The sequence below is a fragment of the Octopus sinensis genome, linkage group LG22 (assembly GCF_006345805.1).
Source record: "Octopus sinensis linkage group LG22, ASM634580v1, whole genome shotgun sequence".
Taxonomy (NCBI): Eukaryota; Metazoa; Mollusca; class Cephalopoda; order Octopoda; family Octopodidae; genus Octopus; species Octopus sinensis.
The window spans coordinates 12,934,340-12,961,020 of NC_043018.1; the positions used below are offsets into that span (position 1 = coordinate 12,934,340).

General features: G+C 38.4%; 1 protein-coding gene across 3 annotated transcripts in view; it reads left to right on the forward strand.

Annotated features, from left to right (window-relative positions):
* The window catches only part of LOC115223314 (nuclear hormone receptor HR96), a 95,410-nt gene that overhangs the window by 63,547 nt on the left and 5,182 nt on the right, over nucleotides 1-26,681 (forward strand). The window contains exon 1 of one of the 3 annotated variants that reach the window (XM_036512300.1): nucleotides 22,342-22,401. The exons of the other annotated variants lie outside the window; for them this stretch is intronic. Coding sequence (XP_036368193.1) covers nucleotides 22,375-22,401 — 27 coding nt within the window. The 5' untranslated portion in view covers nucleotides 22,342-22,374. Of the gene's footprint in view, nucleotides 1-22,341; nucleotides 22,402-26,681 lie in introns of those variants that run through there. 3 annotated transcript variants of the gene reach the window in all.

The following is a 26,681-nucleotide window of genomic DNA, read 5'->3' on the forward strand; positions in this document are numbered from 1 at the left end:
CACATAAACATACACACACACAGAGTGAGTGGACAAATGCAAAAGATAGATACTGAAGACATTTGGTACAATAATATACATACATGCATACATACATACATGCATACATACATACACACACACATACATATATGCATACATACATACATACATACATACATACATACATACATACATACATATATTGTTATTGTTATATTTGGGGATGGTCATATATTTTTGCCAATTAACCACATATGCTATTATGGTGCATGTGGTTAATTGGCTAAAAACATGATCATCCCCAAATATAACAATATCTGTTTCAACACACGATTTCACATAAGGAATCTTGCAAAATGAATGCATAAACGTATACACACACACACACACACACACACACACACACGTATTTATCATCCTCATTTAATATCCATCTTTCATGCTAGCATGAACTGAAGGACTACATTGAGCCCTAATGTCTGTTTTGGCCATGGTGTACACACACACATGTGTGTTGTGTGTGTGTGTGTTTATATTTGTTCGCACTCCGCTTGACAGCCAGTGTTGGTTTCTTTACAGCCTTGTAATTTACCAGTTCAGCAAAAATGTTTTGATTGAATGAACACCTGTCTTAAAAAAAAGTTTAAAAAATATTTACTGGGGTCAAGTTGAACTCAACCCTTCATGGTGGTGCCCCAGCATGGCCATAATCCAGCGATTGAAACAAGTAAAAGAATATATCCTATTCAATCACTATAATCATGTAAACTTTGTGTTTTAAACAAAAGTTGATGATGGAGATGAAAAATCCAAAAGTCGATAACTTGAAAACCCTTTCAATGTCATATTGCTTGCCATTTGGTTTGGCCCTTTTCTTTCTTATATAACAATATATGTTTTGGGACAAATTAGGGCAGTAAGCTACAGTTATCTCCTTTGTTGAGACCTGCAATACCTTCTCTTTTTAAATTTTAAATTTTGTTGCTTATAGGATCCCATGCATTTTGTGCAGGGGTCTGGCCATTTACTCAGTACAGGTGTTATCATTAGCTCTAAACCAGTCTTTCATGCATTTTGCAGAGTTGCAGGATGCCCCATCCTCTTGGGTGATTATATGAGTGAATAGACAACTTGTTCTTTGGAATATCCTGGTTGATTTTAAAGTCTATGGATGTACATTTTGGCATTATCGAAATCCCAGCTCTTCCCTCTTCAGAAACGACTCCCTCCTATGGAGTGAGCATTGCTAACTCTTGTCCTATAAGTGTATTCTTTGGATTGTACTTTTGAGTTGATGGATAACAAAGGAAAAAACTGAGATGCAAATCGCTTGATGCCTCTGTCGTCTCTAACCATGACTTGTTCTCTTTCGACCAGTTTCTCTGATTCCTGTAAAATTGCAGATGAAGCTGGATGTTTTTCTGTGACCAACTCGATCCAGTCAGGCGAGTAATGCCAGACCAATGCAACCCATCCATGCCAGATATCCTGATTGCATGATGCACTTTGAGTATCTGACCTGGGTTTTAATTCCGCTGGTCTTTCAGTTGCTGAAATATCTCATCTGTGAAAACCACAACTACAGAGGATAATAGTAGCTTTGCAAACTGAACTGGTTGGATCTGGTCAGTTTGTTGTCTGTTCGTTTGCTCAGCATCCACTGATATTTGCCATTGATTCAATAAAATTCATTTGTGTTAGCCTTTCTCTTCCTTTTTCTTTTTTTGTTTTTTCCACATTGGATGAGTAGTGGTAGTGAGAGATTGGATGATGGTGAAAGTGGTAGTTATTCCATTTTACAATTTCCTAAAGTGAAAACACAATAACCTTGAACATGGAAAATTAAGAGTGTGTTCCATATATGGGGAAATGATTAAGAAAGTGCAATTTGTGTGAAGTGACTTTACATTAAGAAATGGAACATACAATTTCCTGTAATTCAGACTGCTTCATGGTCCCAGCCGACAAAATGGAGAAGGTGTTACCCCAGTGGATGGTGTGGGAGATGCAATGGAACAGCCTCTCTGACTCACCGAGGATTGCACTTGCAGACAACCATCTCCGCTCTGATAGCAGTGAGCAGGGATATGACCCAGGGGCTGTGTCTTGCAATTAGATTTAGATTTTTCTGCAACTAACTTCTTATTGTCAATTACTGTTGCTGGCAAATGCGTGTGTAAACCATTGCTACATGTATACATGCATGTGTATACCATTGCTACATGTATCCATCCGTGTGTATACCATTGCTACATGTAAATGAGTATTCAACACAAAGACGAAGAATCATGATGAAGTGAATTATTGTAGAAACCAGTAGATGTCCCTGAATGTTTCCATAAGGTTAATATTTTCTTTATATAGGTGCATCTGAGATTTAGTTATGTTTTGGTTTATATTTATATTCCAGTGTTGGTCATATCCCCATCTTATTTCTAATCAGCTGTTGAGCACTCTCACAAAATAAATGGTTTGAGTCAATGAATTAAGTTGTGCCTTGGAAGTTTATCTTTCATTTCGTATTTGTTTCACTCATTAAACTGTGGCCCAGCTGAAGAATTTTAGTCAAATTTAATGACCCCAGCCCACTGCTTATTCTATTGGTCTTTTTTGCCTAACCCCAAAGTTTTGGGGATGTAAACACACCAACACTGGTTGTCAAGTAGTAGTAGAAGACAAACATACACACAAATACACACATATCGTGGGTTTCTTTCAGTTTCTGTTTACCAAATCCTCTCACAAGGCTTTGGTCAGCTTGAGGCTATGGTAGATGACACTTGCACAAGGTGCCATGCAGTGGGACTGAACCTGGAACCATGTGGTTGGGAAGCAAGCTTCTTAGGTTTATGTCTCTCTAGTTACCACACACACACAAAACTCATACTCACACACACACAATTCATGTACATAAAAAACAACTCACACACACACACACACGCACACACACACACACACACACACACACACACACACACACACACACACACGTATCCATATATAAATAAATAATCACTTAAGCATTATACACTTGTTCATCAGCGTTCATATTAAACCCCAGTCTTTTATGAAGATATCTATCTGTTTAATCTGATGTCAGCAAGTTTGTACATGTTGGTGGATGAACAGCATTGACTAGACATTGTGTGTAATGATGTGTAACCACGAGTTTCCTGTATAACCGACAGGCTCATGGAAGGGACGCCGTTACTGGCTTACAGTTTGTGGTTGTTGCTATTGATCCGAATGAACAGATCTACAATCAAAGCCATCTCCGTTTTGTGCATCTTGTTTCACATTTTTTTTTCTTTTTCAGGTGTAGTTTATAAGGATCACATAATTCAAGGTGTTTCTCATTTCTTTAAGATGGCAGAGGGTGATTTAAGGGAGATTTAGCTCCTATTTCTAGCAGACCAAATAGCCATGTAATTATCCCTATGTTTGGCTTATCACTGGTGGTATTTGTTCACCAGTAGAACTACACTAGTTGATAATTAAGTCCCTTGTCTTTGGCCCCAGTGCGGTGTTGGTGACAAGAAGTGAACCAACAACCTGTTGACTGGCCACTGCTCTGTCAATATGGCTTACTGTGTTGTTTATGGAATCATAAAATCTTCAGTAAACCATTCTTTGTCTTCATGGTTCATTGTGTCTCTGATAATCTGTTGTATTATTGAATAAAATATTGCCATCCCAAGTTCTCTCTCTCACACACACTCAAATGCACTCATATGCATACACACAAACACACAAATATACACATATACACACATATACATACACAAACACAGAAACCTATGTACAAAAACACTTATGTACACACACACACACACACACAGATGTTGTAGGTAATTTTTGCTATCTCGGTGACCTAATTAACAGTGGAAGAGGTTGTACAGAAAGTGTAGCTGCTAGAATAAGAATAGGATGGAGAAAGTTCAAAGAGCTTTTACCTCCATTGGCAACCAAAGATCTCTCTCTCCGAGTGAAAGGAAGAGTGTATGATGCATGTGTATAAACTGTAGCGCTACATGATAGTGAGATGTGGGCCCTGAATGCAGGAGATGTGAAGGCTGGAGAGGAACAAAGCTGGTGGTATGCTCTGCTGGATGTGCAGTGTCTGTGTTATTGTGTGACAGAGCATTGGTGCATTGAGGGAGAAGTTGGGTCTAAGAGAGGAATTGTATGCAGTGTGCAAGAGAGGAGACTGTGCTGGTTTGGTCATGTGATGTGGATGGATGGGCACAGCGGCATAAAGAAGTACCAATCGCTTAGAGTGGAAGGAAGTTGCGGAAGAGGAGACCCAGGAAGACATGGGACGAAATATTCAAGGCCGATTTCCAAATGCTGGGCCTTATGAAGGAAATGACAGAGGACTGAGATATGTGGTGCATTGCTGTATTCAAGAAGACCTGCCCACCACAACAGAGTTGAGATCTTAAAACCAAGGTGTCACATAAAAAGCATTGGTGTGGTGCTGGTACCATGTGAAAAGTGCTGGTGCTGGTGCCACGTTAAAAACACCCAGTACAATCTGTAAAGTGGTTCTAGGAAGGGCATCCAGCTGTAGAGACCAAACCAAAACAGAATATGGAACTTAATGTGGCCTCTGGCTTTGCTAATTCCTGTGAAGCTGTCAAATCCATACCAGCATAGAAAATGGGCGTTAACTGATGACGATGACAATGACGACACATACAAAGACACACACACACACAAATGCACACAGTGTCCACTTTATTTACTCTCTCTGTTGTTATGACAATGGCATTGGCTCTTTTGAACCAGTTCCCTTCATCACTTCCTCCTTCCTTCCAGCTAAGCCTTCCCAACTCACCTATTTCTCTTTCTAAAACCTCCCCCCCTCCACTCTTGCTGTGTCTCGCCTCCCTCATTCTCTGTAATTCATTAATAAAGAAAAAGGAAGCTACTGTCTTGACCATACGGTTTATGTCTTATCCTTTTATTCTAGTTATTGGACTGTGGCCATCAATCCTTCAGAAAACAAGACATTTTCTAGGGAGTCACTCCCAGTTGTTGACTTGACAGGAAGGACACGAGGTGACCAACTGAACCATTGGTCATTAATTATTAACCTGTTTCTAGATGAAGCACTTATTTGTGACCATAGTGAAGACTCTTAGTTCACAATGGCTCAGTCCACCTAGCTGTAAATAGGAAACACTTATTAAAACTGATTCTGATTGTCTCCTTAGTTGGCTGTAGTATGACAGGAGGGGACTAAGCAGACATCCTACAAATGCTACAGGAAGACAAAATGCTTCCAGTGTATCTCATAATGCATTGTCCATAGTCAGAGTAGATTATGAGACACACCCATAGCCTTTCTTTCATATTCCATTTGAAATTTCAAGCTCTTCCAATTAAGTTTCACTAAATACTTTCTTTATTGTTCTTTCATCAATGAAAATTAAAATGGAATGTTAATTTTTGATTGACCTTCATTAGATTTCAATGAAGATTCAGTGTGTTAGAAGAGTGTATGGAAATACCAAGTGGAACGGGTGTTAAACCAGTCCCTGTTCCCTTTTAAATAGTTTCCTTGTGAATTGACAGTCATGTGATCATCAGACAAAAGCCTTGTAGTGTTTACTTGTGCTTCTCGCGTTTTGAGTTCAAATCGTGTCGTGGTCATCTTTGCTTTTTGTTGTTCTAGGTTTGGTAAATAAAATACTAGTCTACCAGTGCTTTTTACAAGGTGTCCCATCTGATGGAATTGTTAGGCCACCAGATGTGATACCTTGTGGTATTGGTTCCAGTGCTTTGTGTTCTGAGTTCAAAACCCATTGTGGCATACCTGGGTGGTAGACTCAAAATGTCTCCCTGCTTATCACCACTACCTGGTTTTTGGATACCTTTAACAGAGTCCACTATGTTTAACACCACCATCTGGTCTTTGGGTACCTGTAGCAGAGTCCACCCTGTTGCATGTATTGAAGCCAAGTCTTCAGTTTGGGTATCCCTTCCTCCTCTCTCCCTCCCACCAATCTCAGAGACTTTGTAAAGGGCTATAAAGGGTACTGCCCTTCTCTTCTGACTAAAGAATTTTAAAAAATAAACATACTTGGAAGCACCATTTTAGTTTTAGATATAATTTCTTTGTGTATTAACTCCATCTTTAGAGAGGAAATTTCTTTTTACAAAAGCTACATCTACCCTACATTTCGACCTGTATTAGTGGCTAATTAGATAAAAATGCTATTAATTACCCGTAAAACAGGGTCCTTAGTTTGATTCCTGCTGGGAATTACAAATATATCCAGGAATAAGACACTCAGTGATGATTGGAATGTTGCATAGATGTAAAAATAGAAAGAACATTTTTTTCATTTCAAAAGTTGAGATATTTGTTCCAAAAAATTGTAATCTTATTAACTACAGACATTTAGATATTTAATTATTTTAAAGATGTTGCTGAATTTTAGCTTGGAGTGAAATAAATTAGAAATATTTCGTTTGATAACTTCTCTTGAATTTTTTTTGTGTGTTGCAGGAGTTACCTTCAAAACTTGCTATGCAGCAGAAAAATGGCTATAATAATATTCACTTTTCAAATCCACTAGCAATCTGTTTATAAATATATTGAAAAAAATAGCCATAAGCTGGCATTTTTTTTTTTTTTCTTTCCTGAATTTTATTTACTTACATATTTTTTTCAGACAGGAACAAATTTTGTTTTTCTTAGAATCTGTTTTAATGGCAGTATAATTAACATTTATTTTTACTTATACAGATTTTGCCATTTAATAATGAATATCAATTTGGGTGCAGCAGATATCTGTTTTCTGTACTGTTTTTAGTTGCCACAATATATTTATGTTCTGTTGTTCATTGGTATAATAACTCTTGTGTACATAATGGTGAGACTAATTAGATTTGGTTTCCAGTTATTTGTGGGCAATGCCCTTCCATTCCCGGGTACGTTGTGGGTTAATTTTCTTTGACCTCCAGAGGAATGTAAGCGGATTTTTATTTTGTAATGTAATTATTGTAATTATTTCGTTTTTGTATTTGGTTTGCAAGATTCTTTATGTGGATTTGTGTGTTGAAGTATATTTTATTGTCTGGGGAGAGTCGTTCTCTTTTAATACCTGTCCAATTTCCACTCATTTACTTATTTCTTTTTTCCATATAAATAAATAAGTAAACGAGTGGAAATTGAACTGGTGAGTGTGTTAAGTAATAAGGCATTAAAAGGGAATGACTCCTTCCACACACAATAAAGTATGGAATTATATTTGTCCACAAGTGTTGTAAGGATAATAGGTTTTGATCTCTTGTGTTGTATGGGTAATTCTCTTAGGTTCCTCGGGTAGGATGGGTAACTCTATTTGGTTTTCAGGGTTGTTTGGGTAACTCTTTAGTTCCCAGAATAGTGTGGGTAATTTTCTTTTTTCCTCAGGCAATGTGGGTAATTTTCTTTTGTCTCATGGTGTGTGGGTATTATTTTTTTGTTCCCAAGCAGTGCATAGGCACAGGAGTGACTGCGGTAAATAGCTTGCTTACCAACCACATGGTTCCGAGTTCAGTCCCACTGCATGGCACCTTGGGCAAGTGTCTTCTACTAATAGCCTCGGGCCGACCAAACCCTTGTGAGTGGATTTGGCAGGCGGAAACTGAAAGAAGCCCATCATATATATGTGTGTGTGTGTTTGTCCCCCGAACATCGCTTGACAACCGATGCTGGTGTGTTTACGTCCCCATTTACTTAGCGGTTCGTCAAAAAGAGACTGATAGAATAAGTACTAGGCTTACAAAGAATAAGTCCTAGGGTTGATTTGCTCGACTACAGGTGTTGCCCCAGCATGGCCACAGTGAAATGACTGAAACAACCAAAAGAATAAAAGAGTGTGGCTAATTTCCTCTGCTCCATCGTGTTGTTCTAATATAATGTGTGTAAGTTTCTTCAACTCAATATTTCTGTCAATAATATGCTTTCTCCAGATCCTGGCATAGTCTGAGTAGTGGTATGATTGCCATCCCAGTGAAACGGTCGCAGCAGAAGGAGTAAATTCTCTTTGGTTCTCAGTGTAGTTTTTTTTTTTTAATTAATTAATTCACGGTTAATTTCCATTAACTCTTTATTTCAAATGAAGCCATCTTTAACAGATGGTGTTTTTGTTTCGTGCCCCCCCCCCCCGTTTTACCCATTCCTATATCAGCCAAGTCATTCTAATTACCTGTTCATTGTCGATGTTAACATTTATGCTGCTTCTGTTATTGTTGTTGTCATGGTTCTATTAGCCCTAATGTGCACAAGTGTGTGTGTGTGTGTGTGTGTGTGTGTGTGTGAGGCTCTGTGTCTGTGTGTCTGCATTGTGGATATATGTGTGTGTGCGTGTGTGTGTGAGGCCTGTGTGCATTCACTTAGACATGTTGTGCACTGCTTACTTCACACAGTTAACACCTCAAGTTCATTGACTCTTAATACATTGATTTCCAAACACCTTTCTATAAATTACAACCGCTTCTACTTCTACCACCACTGTCACTGCCACCACCACCACACCACCACCACCACCGCCACCACCATCATCGTAACTAATATTGGTAGTAGTAGTAGTAGTAGTAGTCTGGTTGTTGAGAATAAGAGGTTTGCTTCAGCTAATAATAATGGCATTGATATATGTAGTGATGGTGATGGTGATGGTGATGGTGATGGTTGTGGTAGTATTAAGGAAAGAAGTGGTGGGAAGTTGTTGCTGGCAATAATAACAGAAACAGTACGGGTGTGTGTCTGTACAGACACGTGTGTGTATATGTGTGTATCTGCATATGTGTATCTGTGTATATCAGTGTGTGTCTGTGTGTACACTATTTCTTTACAGTATTTTTTCCCCCGACATGAATATATTTGAATTTGTCCTCTGTATGTTTATATTATATATATATATATATATATATATATATATATTACACACACACACACACATATATATATATATATAAATAACATATGTATATAGATAGATAGATAGACAGATGTATGCATATGTGTATATATGTTTACACACACACACACATACACACTTTGCCTGAATTTCTGAGATATGGAATCGTTATTATTATTACATTTTGATATATTCGGAGCAATGTCCTCATCTTGGTTGCGATAGACACAGCATTTCATCCATTGTGTCCTCCAGCCGTTGTCAGGTGTCTCTCATAGTTAGTAACATCCTTAGAATTTCCAGCCAAATTCTTTATTAAATCTCCAAGGGGCTGGCAGAAGGGGTTTAGCTCTCCGTTGATGGAATGGTAGTAACACCTTTTAGACAGGGCAGAGCCCCATCGTTCTCAAGGCCTGACCACAGACCTGGAAAGGTTCAGCCTCTCAGATCTGACTATGGAAGAGAGAGAGAGAGAGAGAGAAAGAGAGAAGAATTGATCAGAGTACATAACTTGTACTTTATCTGTAAAACTTGGAGGGATGTGAGAGGAAGTTGACCTCGATGAGATGTGAACTCAGAACACCCGAGCCGGGAAGATTACTGCAAAGCAGCCTCTCGTGACTCTGCCAGTTGGTTGCTTTAATGGAAAGGATGCGTACCTTTTACTTGTTTCAGTCATTAGACTGTGGCCATGCTGCAGCATCACCTTCAAGATTTTTAGAAAAAACATTATTTTTTTGTAAAGCCTGACACTTATTCTGTTGGTCTGTTTTGCTGAACTGTTCATTTATGGGAACATAAACACACCGACACTGGTTGTGAAGCAGTAGTGGGGGAACAAACACACATGCACGTGTGTGCACACACACACACACACACACATCCATACATACAGGTTTGTTCTTTACAGGTTCGTGCCCCATAAAATGCACTTGTGCTGGTGCTATGTGGATGCACCCTAGCTGGTTGCACATAAAGAGCACCCAGCACACTCTGTAAAATGGTTGGCATCAGGAAGGGCATCCAGCTGTAGAAACAGTACCATAACAGACAATTGGAGTCTGGATAGCTCGTTGGCTGACCAGCTCCTGTCAAACTGTTCAACCCATACCAGCATGGAAAATGACTTCTTTCAGTTTCTGTCTATGAAATCCACTCAGAAAGGTTTGGTCAGCCTAAGGCTGTGGTAGAAGACATTTGCCTAAGGTGTCACACAGAGAGACTGAACCCAGAAACAAGGAGTTGGAAAACAAACTTCTTACCACACAGCTACACCTGCACCTATATACTTCTATATATACTTCTTATATAAGTTGGTTAGATGGGGCTGTGTGTTTAAAAAGTCCACTTCCCAACCAAATGGTTTTGGGTTCAATCCCACTACATGGCACTTTGGGCAAGTGTCTGGGTTCACGAAAGTCTTGGAAACGAATTTGACAGATGGAACCTGAAGGAAGAAGCCCATTGTGTGTGTGTGTGTGTGTGTGTGTGTGTGCATGTATGTATGTGTTTGTGTTTCCTTGTTTTCACATCACATGAGAGTTGTAAATGAGTATTCCTCCGATGCATGACGTGTCATTCATTTCCAATATATTCTGGAGTACAAAGATGTCTGGCCCTTGGGGGGAGTATTACCTTGCTTGGTAATACAGGTGAGGGTTGGCAACATGAATGGCATCTGGCTGCCGAAAATATGTCTCAGTCGACTCTGTTCAACCCATGCAGACATGGACAAGTGGATGCTGAAATGACGACGATGATGATGAGTCAGATGAAGCTGATTTAGATGAGAACTGGATCTTGAGAGACACATTAGGGGTAACAGGAGGAGGTGTGTGCCAGGTGTTCTTGTGTGGAGGTCAGTTACACAGGCTGTTGTTGTAGCATGGAAATGTCTGGGTTAATGATTGATGAATGTTGGTGATTGAATCTTTGCCAGTTAGTCAGATTGGGTTTTACTGGTTGCAGTAGAGACTCTGGTGTGTCCAGCTCTGTCATAGATATGCCAGCAATACTCTTAATACTCAGCGACAGACAGATCAGGGCTGAAGTATTTTTCTGGCCCAGGAGGAGAGTCCTAGTCTTGTGACTTGGTAGTTTTGGCAATGGTATTTGTGATCATCAGGCAAGATCATTCAAAATTGTAAGTTTTGAGCTTTTAGTCGTGTGTTATTCAGGTATGTGTATAGACACTGTGGCTCATGCAGCTCCCCCACTATTTCCACTTTATATCATCGATAACATTAATGTAATGAGTCCCTTTTTTCTTTAATTCTTTTTTTATACTTGTACATTATATAATCCTTAAGCTTAATGTCAGTAGCCACCCCTTAGTTTATGAAAAAAATACAAAAATCCTTGTATAGAACTGTGTGTTTCACAGTTCCAGCGACATGATATTTGGCTGTTGTGTGCATGCTCACATGTCCGAGATAGGAAGCTTCACACTAGGAAGAGAGGGAGCAATGTGTGAATGACTGCTGACCCCTGTGTTTCTTTTTTTGACTCCACGTGTGTTGTGCTTAAAAACATGTTTATATTCCCAAATGTGATAAAGTGTAGAATTAGATTATTATCTTGCTTCCAGATTCGGTCTTGCTGCCAGGATTCCCCCTCCCCTTATTTTGTAATTTAGGGGAGAATTTTTGAAAAACAAGGGGGAATTCACAGCGGTGTTCGGTGAACAAATTAAACACACTACCCGGCAGTGACTAAAACACAAACCAATTAAGTTTATGTATAAATTTTCTTTTTATGTGTTTGTTTCCTTTTACACAATATTAAAACAACGGCTAAACATTTTCTGAGGCAATACTCCGACTAATTTTATCTACGAGCCATCACTGATGGTGGGTGTGGTACAATATTGTTTCTTTGAAATGTTTAATAATTGTGTCATTGTTTCTACAACTGAAGGAGACTCGGTTGTTGTGTCTCCGTTGTAGGGTGTTTGTTTATTTCAATGTAGTGTGAAGTGTCCAAACTTGCATATGGATGACAGCTGTGTGCAGGAGGTTCAGCTGCAGTGAAATGTCATATTAACTGTGTGCAGTTCAAAATAATGGCAAGTACCGTAAAAACCCATGTAATTTGCACACCTGTGTAATTTATGCAGGTGATTTTCAGGATAAAATTTGATAAAAAAAAAGCTTCTACTCATGTAAAATTCACACCTAAAAGTTTTCAGAATTACCAATATAGTCAGGGAAAAAAGGTTTGCAATTCAGTTGTATTTAGCATAATTTCATTCACTTATGAATAGATTTTATTAAATTTTCATTAAATAAAAATAATTTCTGTTTAACAGTATCACATTGAAAACGATTAAATTACAAAGTTGTTTATCATAAACTACATTTTACATTTCTTGCCCACAAGAGATTATGTCCGAACTTTAGCATACTTCTGTATGTCTTCTCAAACTAAAATCACAGGAAAAGCTGCTGATAAGAATTACCAACACTGCCTATTCTTGTCGGAACCTTTGATAGAGAGTATCAAAATCTTAATTCTTTTCACACTTATAAAATGTAAAGCAAACTTTAAAATTTGTCATTACCGTTATTGTCAGGATGAGCAGAACTTATGAATCGTTTACTGCAAAGGAGAAATTAAATATGTGCTCCATTGCGATAGGTAGTAACTCCAAGCAATGTAAAATATGGCCCAGACCGTTTACCAGCATGAACGTCAGACTTCAAAAAGTAGTTAACCATTTAATGGTTTTAGTAAATTTATACATCTTCCCACATTATAAGGGTGATGTGGTCGTAGAAATTGTCTGATAGCCATGCTGGGCTCTCCTGCTCATGTTGCAAGACATAGGATCTTCCAGCATCCACCCTCTTGACCCAGAGCAGCACTACCTTCTCCAAGTACTTAATGTAGGCCTCCATGTTGAGTCCGAGGCCATGTGGGAAGATGACTGGAGGCATAATGTCGCCATCACTAGTGATGGCTGCAAATCCCATGATGTTGACTGGATGTTTGATTTTTATCACTCTCAGTACGTGTCCTCAGATTGACACCCAAACACTCTGAAATGTTTTGTATTAGAGGTTCCGGCGCGAATGCCAAGCAGTACAGCAAATTTCTGGCAGAGTGAATTGCATCATGATGCTGTTTTTCTCACAGACAGTACCCAACTGACCCTACTATACTGTGTAATCGACAAAATCAAAAACAAGCAATGCGCATGCTCGAAATTATAAATACAAAATGGCTACAATTTACCCATTGCACTCTGTATATATATATATATAATATATATATATATATATATATATATATAGATATATATATATATATATATATATATATATATATATATGTATATATATATATATATATATATATATATATATATATATATATACAGTGGACTTTTCAATTTCAACTACCAGATTCACTCACAAGGCTTTCATTTATCCAAGGCTAAAAGTATAAGACCCTTGTCTCCAAGGTGCCTAGCTGTGGAACTGAACTTGAAACCATGTGGTTAGGAAACTAATTTCTTAATCACATGTCCATGCCTTGCAGATCATGAGAAATTTAAATAAATGATCTGGGTCAAAACTGGGAGTTAGTGTTGTGTGTGTGTCTGTGTGTCTTTGTATCTGTATTTGTCCCCCACCACTGTTTGACAACTGGTGTTGGTGTGTTTACATCCCTCCCCATAACTTAGCAGTTTGGCAAAAAAAACCTGATAGAATAAGTACTAAGCTTAAAAAAGATAAGCCCTGGGGTCGATTTGTTCAACTAAAACTTTTCAAGGCAGTGCTCCAGCATGGCCACAGTCGAATGACTGAAACAAGTAAAGGAAGGATAACATGGAGCTTAGATTTTATTTGAGATTGCATTAGGAAGTTCCAGTTCACCTGTTCTATCCAGGGAAAGATTTATTTCCTATGTGTGTCATTCCATGAAATCACAGCTAAGCACTGGCACACAAAAAAAAACTGTTCAAATTTAGCAGACGTTCACATTTTTGACATTACAGCTGTTGCTATGATCACAGATGAGGCTGCTGTCACTGGCTGCTGCTGCTGTTGCTGCTGCTGCTGCTAACACTGTTGCTACTCAAACCAACACGCAACTATCTATGAGGTCACTTGACCTGTGAGAAATGGCAGCCAAATCTTCTTCATATTTCACTGTTTTCTTAATAAAATGAAGGACAGATTGAATAATGTGGTTTTAGGTCTACTCTGTTGTTTGGTAAGAGAAAAGGCAGAATGGCTGTGTGTCTAGTTGTCCTGTTTTTTTGTTTTTATATATAATTTCTCCTGATCTTCTCAAAGAATGCTTTGGAACTGTGACTTGTTCTCTTATTTATTTATTTATTTTAAGTTTGTGTAAATATTTATTTAAGTTTGTTTTCACTGTTTACTTGTTTGAGTTATTAGACTGTGGCCATACTGAAGCAGCGTCTCTAAGAACTTTCCGTTGAATGAATCAACTCCAATACTTTTTTTTTTTAAGCCTGGTGCTTATTCTATCAGTCTCTTTTGCTCAACTGCCAAGTTATGGGGATGTAAACACACTAACACTGGTTGTCGAGTAGTGGTGGGGGACAAAGACACACACACACACACACACACACGCATGATGGGCTTCTTTCAGTTTCCGTTTACCAAATCCACTTGCAAGGCCTGATGCTTTAGTGGAAGACATGTGCACGATGCCACGAAATGGGACTGAACCCAGGACCATGTTGTTTGGAAGCAAGCTTCTGACACAGCACACAACCACACCTGCTGCTATAATATGTAAATGGTTTAAAATTTTAGCTTTCTGCAAATTTTTTAGCTTTTAGAAAATACAGCTTTCATTTAAAATTTATTCATTAGGTTTTCATTAAAGTTTAAACCTACAACTTATGTAGGTTCTTTTTTGTATATTGTAATTTTAGCGATGTTAATTACTGTTAATTTTTTCAATAAATGCATTAATGGAAGAAGCTATTTATAATTCTTTTTCTTCATGGCTGTCTGGTAAAAAGCTTGCTTCCTAACCACATGGTCCCCGGTTCAGTCTTATTGAGTGGCACCTTGGGCAAGTGTCTTCTACTATAGCCTTGTGAGTGGATTTCAATATCTGTTTTCCAGCCTGGTGTAGGTTGTATCAGCTTTCAATCTGGCAAGTTCACTAATCCTCCAAATCCTGTGTATCACCTCACCTGCAAAATCCAACAATGTGAGATCTAACCCCACTATTTCCTCTCTTGTCTTTGTTGGTCTTCCTCTGCTTTGGACACTTTCCTCTTTCCAGCGAATACTCAGTGTTCATTCTCATCACATGCTCCCTCCCTACTCCCAGGTGAACCTTGACTGAGTAAACCTAATATGAAAGCTGTTCTCTCTTTCACCATCTCATCCTTTCTACAGTAGCTACAACTTTATTATGCAATATTTTTACCCTGTTTAAAACAGTGAATGTGGTTTGATTTGGGGAAGATTTGGTTATTATTTCTAGCAAATTGAACGGCCAGTTAGAGACTCTTCATTGACTCTGTCACCAATGCAGTTGTATCTCTTGTGTACATCGAGAGAGAGAGAGAGAGAGAGAGACACACACACACATGCACATTTATTTTGGATTTTTTGCTAGCAACTTTCAGATACAAGTGCTGCTAGTTGAAAGATTCAGGTACCAGATGTTAGCAAGTTTATGGGGTCATCAGGAGAAAATGCACGTTATTTCAGGGCCTTCCTCTCGATGGCATCATTGTGCACTGGTTTCCTTCACTGAAATGAGACCCCACTTGCTAGATTAACTGGTTACTAGGTTTAAGCATGTGTGTGTGTATGTATGTATGTATATATATATATATATATATATATATATATATATGATCGTTGCCAGAGCAACAAGCTGGCCTCCGTGCCAATGGCACGTAAAAAAACACCATTCGAGCGTGATCGTTACCTGCGTCGCTTACTGGCACTTGTACTGGTAGCACATGAAAAACATTCGAGTGAGGTCATTGCCAGTGCCACTGGACTGGCTCCTGTGCAGGTGGCACATAGAAAGCACCATTTGAGCATGGCCGTTGCCAGTACTGCCTGGCTGGCTCTCATGTCAGTGGCACGTAAAAGCACCCAGTACACTCTCGGAGTGGTTGGCGTTAGGAAGGGCATCCAGCTGTAGAAACTCTGCCAGATCATATTGGAGCCTGGTGCAGACATCTGGTTCGCCAGACCTCAGTCAAATCGTCCAACGCATGCTAGCATGGACAGCGGACATTAAACGATGATGATGACAATATATAAGAGAGAGATGTAAGCTTGGCTGTGTGGTTACGAAGTGCATATCCCAACCATGTTGGTTTCGCAGCACCTCACTTGACCAAAGCCTATTTATGCTTACACCAGTCTAAAAAGTGATGTTGTTTACATTGTGTCTGTTTATATCCTGTAACTTAGTAGCTTCACAAACAGAGATGGATAAAATACATACCAGACTAGGGGAGGGTAGAGTTTAGGGCCAGTATGATTGAGCAGAGATTCTCAAAGGTTGTATTGTAGCCAGGTTGTAGCCTAATGACTGAAACCGGTAAAAGAATAACTGGATGGATGTCACGTTTATAGAATTTCTTTTGTAAAACATATGTTAAGCGTGTTTATTGCTTCTTAAAATGTGTGAGATGTTCTCTTAGATATCAAATCTGCAATGTTAGGTTATGGGAGTGGAGATGTGTAATTTTCTTGAGACACAACGAAGCGATGGTATCTGTTGCACCTGCCTTGTGTCCACTGGACATGACAGATCTCTGCTCTGATTATCTATGTTGACCATACATCATATCCAGATGTGTGGGTGTGTGTGTGTCTGTGCTGGACCAATAAAAATTATATATGTCTGTATATTTTTCAATGTATGTCTAACTGTACATACATATGCTTGTATGTATGTTCATGTGTGTGTGTATACATGTATATATGTACTTGTGTATGTGCATTTGTGTGTATGTTTATGTATATATATATATATATTATATATATATATATATATATATATATATATATATATATATATATATATATATATATATATATACTTGTGTTTATGTAGAATATGTGAGTACATGTGTGTGTGTGCATATGTGTGTCAGGAAGCAGAGAGGCAAGAAGAGATCATGGAATATAAACGGAATAAAATTGAATCTAGAATGCAGTGTTGAGTGCGTCCAACCCTCGGCTGTAGAGTGTCAACTCTGGGCATATTCCAGTCTTATCATACCTCATCAATAGGCAATATTGTTTTGTGCATGGACAGGAAACGGGATGGCCATATCTGGTATGCTTTTGATCATAGGTACACTCAATCATGATCAACTTGGATCTAAACAATATCACAACAGCAACATGATGCCAGGACAATCTGAAATGAAATCTAGACAAACATACATACATAATAATAATAATAATAATAATAATAATAATAATAATGTGGAACCATGTCAGTTGGGTGATGATTGGTAATAGATGATTACTTGGAAGTAATGTATTGCCAATATTATAAGTAGAGACTTGAAGATAAAAATCAGAAATGACTGATATAATTGAGTGGATATTGTTAAATAAGAATGTTTTTGAAGTCAGCTGATGTCAACATCATCTGGAAAGACTGAGGCAAGAATGAGGTCATCTATCGATTGCTGGTTTCTGTGGTGCTCCACAATCATAGCTTTATTTCTATTGAAGAATAAAAAAAAATATAAAAAAAAGACATGTGAAGTACAAAGACACTTCACAAGGGGTGGTGATGAGGGGGGGAGAAAATGTTGCTGACCACTGGTTCTTGGAAAGGAAATGTAGCTCCATGATTTTCAGAACTTCTAATGAGTATCAGAGCTGAAACAGGAAAAATCTGCAGAGTTCCATCTGATGTAATGGATGAATCATCATTGACATCCATCGTCATTGTATTCATCATCATCATCATCATCATTATTGCCATCCTCAGTATCGTCGTCATCGTCATCCTCATCATCAAGAATATTTTTCGTGATGATCACATGGAGGAATGACAATCGCCTCCATTTTGGATTAACATGAAACCAATGGTAGCCTTAATATACAAATAAAGCATATATACATATATATATACATATATATATATACATATATACATGTATATATATGCTGGCGAATGAACGTATGGTGGACTAAGTTTATGCAATGCTTAACGATGCTGGAAATATAAGTACCAGGCTGCAATCTGCTCTGTCATGACTGCATTAAATAAATTTCTAGTGAAACAATTGTTGCAAACTTACTATATGTATGTATATATATATATATATATATATATATATATATATATATATATATATATATATATATATATATATATATATATATGTAGACAGAGGAGTGGCTGTGTGATAAGTAGCTTGCTTACCAACCACATGGTTCCAGGTTCTATCCCACTGCGTATCACCTTGGGCAAGTGTCTTCTAATATAGCATCTGGCCGGCCAAAACCTTGTGAGTGGATTTGGTAGATGGAAACTGAAAGAAGCCCGTCGTATATGTGTGTTTGTGTGTCTGTTCACCCCTACTATCACTTCACAACCGATGCTGTGTGTTTACGTCTCCCGTAACTTAGTAGTTCAGCAAAGAAGACTGATAGAATAAGTGCCGGGCTTGCAAAAAATGAGTCCTGGGGTTGATTTGTTCAATTAAAAGGCAGTGCTCCAGCATGGTCACAGTCAAATGACTGAAACAAAGGTGCCACACAGTAGGACTGAACCTGGAACCATGTGGTAGGGATGCAAACTTCTTACCACACAGCCACTCCTGTGCCAAATTGCCTCTCCTGCACCTACTACGCCTATATATGTATACACACACACACACACACTGAACATCTGTCTGTTTCTGTCTATTAAATCCACTCCCAGATTTTGGTCGGCCCAAAGCTATAATGGAAGACACTTACCCAAATGCTACACAGTGGGAGTGAACTCAGAACCATGTGGTTGGGGAGTAAGCTTCTTACCACGCAGCCACACCTGTGCCACTCTGTCAGTTTCTTTTCCCCAGGTGTTCAATATCATTAATTATCACTTTTAATTCAGGGGTAATTTTCTGCCAAGTGTTCCTTTTTTTTGTGCTTCTGTAGAATATTTCTCATTCTTGTGGGGCCAGAAATGTGTTTATAGTTTACGGAGCTTCCTTGCATGAGTCTTTCAACTTAAATGACCAAACTAGCTTCGCTGCTTCTGAATTAATTTAGAAACGGTCTGCTGGTAAAAGTCAGTTTGATCTAATGATACTCCAAGGATTCACTGAAGACTTCCCAAAATATCTAAATTGCTCTGGAGTGACATCCATAATGTGGTGCCATAGACCAAAACAGGCAATACAGATAATCAATAATTGGTGAATGGCTGCGTAAAGAACATGAGAAAGTATAGGAGATTCATAGAATCTTTTTCTTTTGGTTTTTGAATTTTATTTATAATCTTGCTACTGAATAGTTGATTTTCTAGAAGAAACACTTTAATAATACCAGAAGAGATGTGTGTGTGTATATATGTATATTTTGCTAGAGATGCTTTCATAGAGTGATCGTGTAAACGTTCACATGCAAACACACACACACAGACATACTTTCATCATGATGTGCCATTTCACAAATTTTAATAATCTTCAAGAGATGAGGTACTTATTTTTACTTTCTGTTCTATTAAGCAGATAGGAATCAAGGTGCTATTCTAAGAACCTCTTTGCAGTTCTGCTATTCGTTGTCCACCTCCTCATCATTTCAGTGTCCACTTTTCTATGCTTAAATGAATCAGAATTTATTGAGGAAAATTTTTTATGGTTCAATACTCTATCACCAACCCTTGCCTGTTTCCAAACAGGTTTTTATAGCTGAGAAAGAATATCAGGAGGACCTGGTCCTGGCTCAAACCAAACTGCATCTCCCCTAAATTACGTTTCTTCCTAATTCGTTGTGTTTCAACACTTTCTTTTCATTTCATAACTTGGTCCATCAGTTCGATGCCTCTTCAGTTGCTTCTTTCTCGTGGATGTGTGTAGGGAGAGTATGGCTGGGAAGAGAGGATTAGTGCCAGGGATTATTGAGAAGCAGGGTACAGGGTGGGAAGGTGGTAAGGTGGGTTGATTAGGAGGGGTCTGGAGCTATTTTATGTTTTAAGAGCAAAGATGGATGGAAAGTGCAAGTGAAAGGAGACAGGAAGAAACAGAAGACTCGAGTGAAGAAAATTTTGAGTGAAGGACTTCATCTTGAATGGTGGAAGTAAATGTCTGCTGGATGGGAATCGAAAAGAAGAAATGAATGGACAACAGCATGAAACACAAGAGGGTAACATAAACAAGGCTTTGGGTAATAAGGAATAGAAATGACCGAAACATCAAAAGGCTTAAAACAAAGATTACAATTTACCAAAAATAAGAAATAAAATGAATTCCTGTCCTTTTCAATGGTTCCTCTGCTAAGTAGAAAGCAGTTAATTGAAATGGAAACTGGACTTAAAGAAATGACTCAAAACAGCCAGGGGTTTGTAATTTGAACATCAAAGACAAAGTTATAGTAAATAGTTTATGCGATAATTTCTTGATTTCTTGGAATTATCTTCACTTCCAGAGAGGCTGAACCAACCATTCAGTGGCAATTGGACAACTCCAAGCTAGAAAAGAGGATAGTCTTAAAAACCAAGAACCTTCCAAAACTGACATGCCAATAAAGAAAAGACCATCTGATTGTCTTGGAGATAAAAGCAATAGCTCTCATCAGCACAGCATTGTTCTACTTTATCTTCAACAGAAGAGACACTTAAACATAGACAAAAAAGAGTTGAACACATTTGTGACATCATCATCATCATCATCATCATCATAAATCCATTTCTCCATGATTGCATGGGTTCGGGGAATATTCACTGGACCAGTGACTTGCTACTTGTTACAGTTTGGTGTCATCTTCTAAAGATTGGCTTCTTCCACTCCTTCCCATGTCTTCCTTGGTCATCCTCACTTGTTGAGGTTCCTCTCATTTAGATTACCAGGCATTCTTTATCCTCCATACACACCACAGTTCTTCTCCTGCAGATTACATTTGATTCCTCTTTCACATGGTTCTTCTCTCAGCTCATTTTTGCTTTGTTGTTCATGCACACTAACATTACATACCTAACATAACATGCAGCTAGAATATGAAAGATGCTGGCTACGTTTCTGTCTAAACTTTGCACATTTTATACATTCAGTACCCATGTTTTGTTACCAGACATCAAGTATCACTCTCAGTTAAAACACAAACTTACCTTTTATTTATCCACTTGTCTGGCAACAATATCTCCACTCCACCCAAACCAGCAATGATATTCATCTAAAATTTATACCTTTGTTCCTTGCCTGTGAAGGGTTTGGTTGAGGATACTTTCTGCATACAGCAAACATTTATTTTCTTCCACTTCATTTTCTCTGCAATCTCTCCAGACCATCATTTCTTTGTGTGAACAGTGATGGTAGCAGCCCCGAAGTTTTGTGCCTGACGGGGGAAAAGGGAGCTTTCAATTAGGGGTGGGTGGGGGTGGGGGGCTTGTGTTTGATGTCTGTTTTCTGCTTCTAAAAGAAAGGAAGTTGGTGCAATTATTTGATGACAGTTAAGGAGTCTCTCTCTCTCTCTCTCTTCTCTCTCCCTCTCTCTCTCCCTCCCTCTCTCTCTCTCCCTCTCCCCCCCTCTCTCTCTCACACACACACACATGCATATGTGTCATCACATTGGTTGTGGTGCATTTGCAGAGATTACTGCTGCTGTTTTGTTGTTAACCATAACCAGCCACATTCTTGAAAACTTATTATTTCATAGTTTCTGCCATTCTCTGCCCCCACAATTGATTATATTAACCCCCAGTACTTATTTCATTGAGTCCCCTTCCCTTCCCTACCTAGGATCAATACTGGTAAGCTTCAAACTTGGAATCAAATGGAATGGAACTTTTGAACACAAGGAATTTAATCAGTTGCTCTCTTTTTTCTATCACTACCACTGCATTGATGATGATGATGATGATGATGATTGATTGATTATTATTATTTCAAATTTTGGTACAAGGCCAGCAGGTTTGGGTGAGTGGGTAAGTTGATAATATCGACCCCCAGTGTTTGACTGGTACATATTTTAACAATCCTGAAAGTTTGAAAGGCAAAGTCAACCATGGTGGAATTTGAACTCAGAACATAAAGACAAAAAATGCTAAGCATTTTGCCTGGTATGCTAACAATTCTGCCAGCTTGGACCTTAAAAAAAAAAATAATGATAGTAATAATAATGATGATGATGATGATAATCCTTTCTACTATAGACACATGGTCTGAAATTTGAGAGTGAGAAGAGTTAATTAATTACTTTGAATTCAGGAATTTTACTGGTCCTTTTATTTTATGAACTCTGAAAGAATGGAAGACAAGGTAGACTTTGGCAGGAATTGAACTCAGAATGTAATGAGCTGCTGGAACAAATATCACAAGGTATTTTGTTAAACTTGCAGCATGAAATGAATCCCTAAAAGCAGGACATGAAGAATGGTTGAAGTCGAAGGTGAAAAGCAATAGAGTACCTGAAATATTGTTTGATTGAAGGTGAAGGTCAAAAGCAATAGAGTACCTGAAATATTGTTTGATTGAAGGTGAAGGTCAAGGATAAAAGTTGTATAGTTAGAGAATATATTTGGGCGAGTGAAGGATGTGAATGAGTGAAGAATATTCTTTTATTCTTACGTGATCTGCAAAGCCTTGTTTGGAAGTTCTGTGAGCTCTTGTAAAATTCTGTCTGTGAATTCTTTCTGTTATAAATTTTTTGTGGTAACTGTAAACTCTGGCTTGATGCAGTTTCAGAAACACGGCAGCTGCCAAGTCTACAGAAACGAAATGATGAGTGATGAGAATGCAGAAGGCTTCTTTTTGTTTTCATTTTTTCTGATTGAAATGGAGGCAGGAAAAGACTCATCTGCTGCATGTGTATGTTGCTGTTGCTGTTGTTGCTGTTTAGTCCCAGCAAATTGGCAGAGTAGTTAGGATATCAGTTAGAATGCTATGCAATATTTTGCACACTGAGTTCAAATCCCATGAAGGCTGTTAACTAGGTCTTTCATCCTCATCAGCATTGATATGGAATAATGCCAGAATCCAGGGCTGTGAATTGGTGGAATCATTTGTGCCGGATGAAATGGTTTTGCATTATCAGTTCTGGTTCTCTGTGTTCTGGCAGCAGCACTTGCACCGAGTGGCATCAGCCTTGCTTTCTCCTTACATGGAGAGGCCCTCCTACATGCATGGGCAACTGCTGGAGTACCACAAAGATCCTTGCTGAAGCATGCATTTGATACAGGTGTACATAGATAGACAACTCTGACCTGGTGAGACTAAAGACTTACCTGGTCGGAGTTAGTTAGAGCTGTTCAAAGGAAGTTGTCATGGCAATACCTGCTCAGAGGCCTACACAAAGTTGCAGAAAGTGTATGGAGAGGAGTGTATGAGCTGCACACTAGTCTACGAGTGGTTCAGACGTTTCCAGTGACATGTAAAAAGCACTATCCGAACATGATCGATGCCAGGCTTGCCTGACTGGCTCCTGTGCTGGTGGCACATAAAAAGCACCCACCACACTCTTGAAGTGGTTGGTGTTAGGAAGGGCATCCAGCTGTAGAGACATTGCCAGATCAGGTTGGAGCCTACAGGAGTTGGAGTTGGAAGTTCTCCATCATCTACTATACTCACCTAAACTTGCTCCCACTGACTACCACTTCTTCCAGAATTTGGATAACTTTTTGATAGGAAACAAATTTAATTCCGACGATGCTGTAAAATAGGCCATCCAAGATTTTATTGACTCTAGATTGCCAGGCTTTTACAGTTCCGGGTTGGACAAGCTACCACTGAAATGGCAAAAGTGTATTGACAATATGGGTGCATACTTTGGTGAATAAAACTATTCCTTGTATTTATAAAACATTATCAAATTTTTTTTTTCTTTTCTACAAATTTCATACTTGACGACCTGATATATTATTATTATAATAAACATATTGTAATTATTCTTTATCTGAAGAGTTTCTAATTGGAAATTCTTTACATGTATACCTAACATGTAAATCTTTGTGATTCCTACTAGCAAATGAAACATGTGTAATGAAGAGTAAATAATACCAAGCAATTTTCATGTTTTGTTTCACACACACACACACACATGCACACACGCGCACACACACACCACACACACACACACATATACACTTCTACAGAAAGGAATAAGGCGAGAAAACAGATGGAGAGAGATAAAAAAAAACAGAGAGAAATATGTATATATATAGTGTTGGGTAAACAGCTAAACTATTTACTATAGCACAGTATAAGTATTGAAACAAAACACCACAAGGTATCCTGTGTATTATTCTGTAATATGTATCCACATGAGGATTGGTGCAGTGAACCAGTGATTGGCTGATGAGAAACCTATGATCAGCTGTGATATTGTTCACAAAATGTATGATATAAAAAAGATAATAAATGAATATGTTTATAGTCAATCAAGGCAATCGATATCTCTAATTTGCAATTTCTTCATTAGCTTATGAAGGGGTGGGGCTGAAAAGTTCCTGGCTTTAAGGATATCGTGAGATCCTGGTTGGAGGCTAACCTTCCAAGTTCTTTTACAGGGCTTAGAAAAACTGAAGGACCACTGCAATAATTGTGTGAATCTGAGAGGGAAATACGTTGAATAAAATCATAATTAACTGATACATCCTGTGTTTTCTTTTACCCAAAACCAGGAACTTTTTAGCACCCCCCTCGTATGATGTGTCACTGTGGTTTAACAACTTACCTGTCAAGTTTACATACAGGTGTACGGCTTAGGATGTGACACAAGTGACCCAATTGTTAATGACGTGTTTGTTATATACTTACATAATCAATTAATTGTCATCTTCAGTGGGTTTATCACAATCGATGCCATCAGAAAATTTGTCACTATAAATTTTGTCATCAGTAGCAGATGATATCATAGGAAATATCACAATGGCTATTGTCATAAAAAGTTTTATCTCATCAGGTGTTCTTATAAGTAAGTTTATCACAGTAAATGTCGTCAAAGTGAATTTATTACAAAGTATGATGTTAAAAGGAATAGGTGTGATCATGTGATCGAAATAGGTGTGATCATGTGATCGAAATAGGTGTGATCATGGGAAGGTTTATCACAAGACTAATGAGATTTGTAGGTATGCAGCATTTTGTTATGCAACACAGCATTTCGTTATAGTATATCAAGCATTTTTATAAGTTAATACCACGTTCTGCTCCGTTAGCAGTGCACTTTACATTCCTGGATACGAAATGTTGTAACAAAAATCAGTGCTGGCCATAATTTCTATAGAATATCTGTAGAGATTACCTTAACAAGTTTATCCCCATAGATATTGCCATCGAAGTAGATTTATCACAATCCAGATGTCACAGAAGGGTTTACTACAGCAGAAATGCAGTCTTTCGAAAGTTTATCCAACATGGAATGTCATATGAAAGTGTGTTTCAATAAATATCATCATAGGCGCAGGAGTGGCTGTGTGGTAAGTAGCTTGCTTACCAACCCCATGGTTCCGGGTTCAGTCCCCCTGCATGGTACCTTGGGCAAATGTCTTCTACTATAGCCTCAGGTCGACCAAAGCCTTGCGAGTGGATTTGGTAGATAGAAACTGAAAGAAGCCTGTCATATATATGTATATGTATATATACGTGTGTGTGTTTGTGTGTCTGTATTTGTACCCCTAGCATTGCTTGACAACCGATGCTGGTGCGTTTGTGTCCCCATAACTTAGTGGTTTGGCAAAAGAGACCGATAGGATAAGTACTAGGCTTACAAAGAATAAGTCCTGGGATCAATTTGCTCGACTAAAGGCAGTGCTCCAGCATGGCCACAGTCAAATGACTGAAAACAAGTAAAAGAATAAAGAGAATGTCTAGGTTTATCACAATATACGATATCATAGGTTTATTACAATGGACGTTGCCTAGAAGATCTATCACAAAGTATGATGTTATATGGTCATAAGAAGAAGGTTTATTACAGACAGCTAATTATGTCATAAGGTGAGGTCATAAATAGGTTTATCACAATATATGGTTCTAAAAGTATGTGTGTGTGTGTGTGTTTATTATATGTTTTCTTATGATAAAAACAATTTTACATTGATCTGATGGCTGACTCTATCCTTTAGAGGACAAATTTATTTTTCTTATACAAGAATGTTGTTGACAGTGACTTTGAAGTTTCAGACAGCTAAGACACTGTTGGCATCCTGATAATGGCCTAGCTAGCCAAAACTTTGAGACTGCTCTCAACAGCATTCTTGTATACAGATTATAAATACATGCCCGCACGCGCACACGCACTATATATATATTTATACATAGAGAGAGAGAGAGAGAGAGAGAGAGAGAGAGAGAAATGAATAAATTATGTGTGTTGATAGATGAAAATTAGATGGACAGAAAAGTTTGTTAGTTAATTTTTTGGCTCAAAAAGCAAAAAGCAAGGCCATGTAGGGGGACATGGAGTTATGTACAGGGTGGTGTTCATGTAAAGAGTTCAGGCCACTTGTGGTCAAGGGAGACTTTGAACCGAGCGGTCGTCGGCATCTTCACCATCTCGTCCGGCAGCTTATTCCACGGATCCGCAACCCGGACGGAGAAAGCCCCTCTCCTTCGATTGAGATGAAATCGTTGCAGGTAGAGCTTTTGTTGTTTGGGTT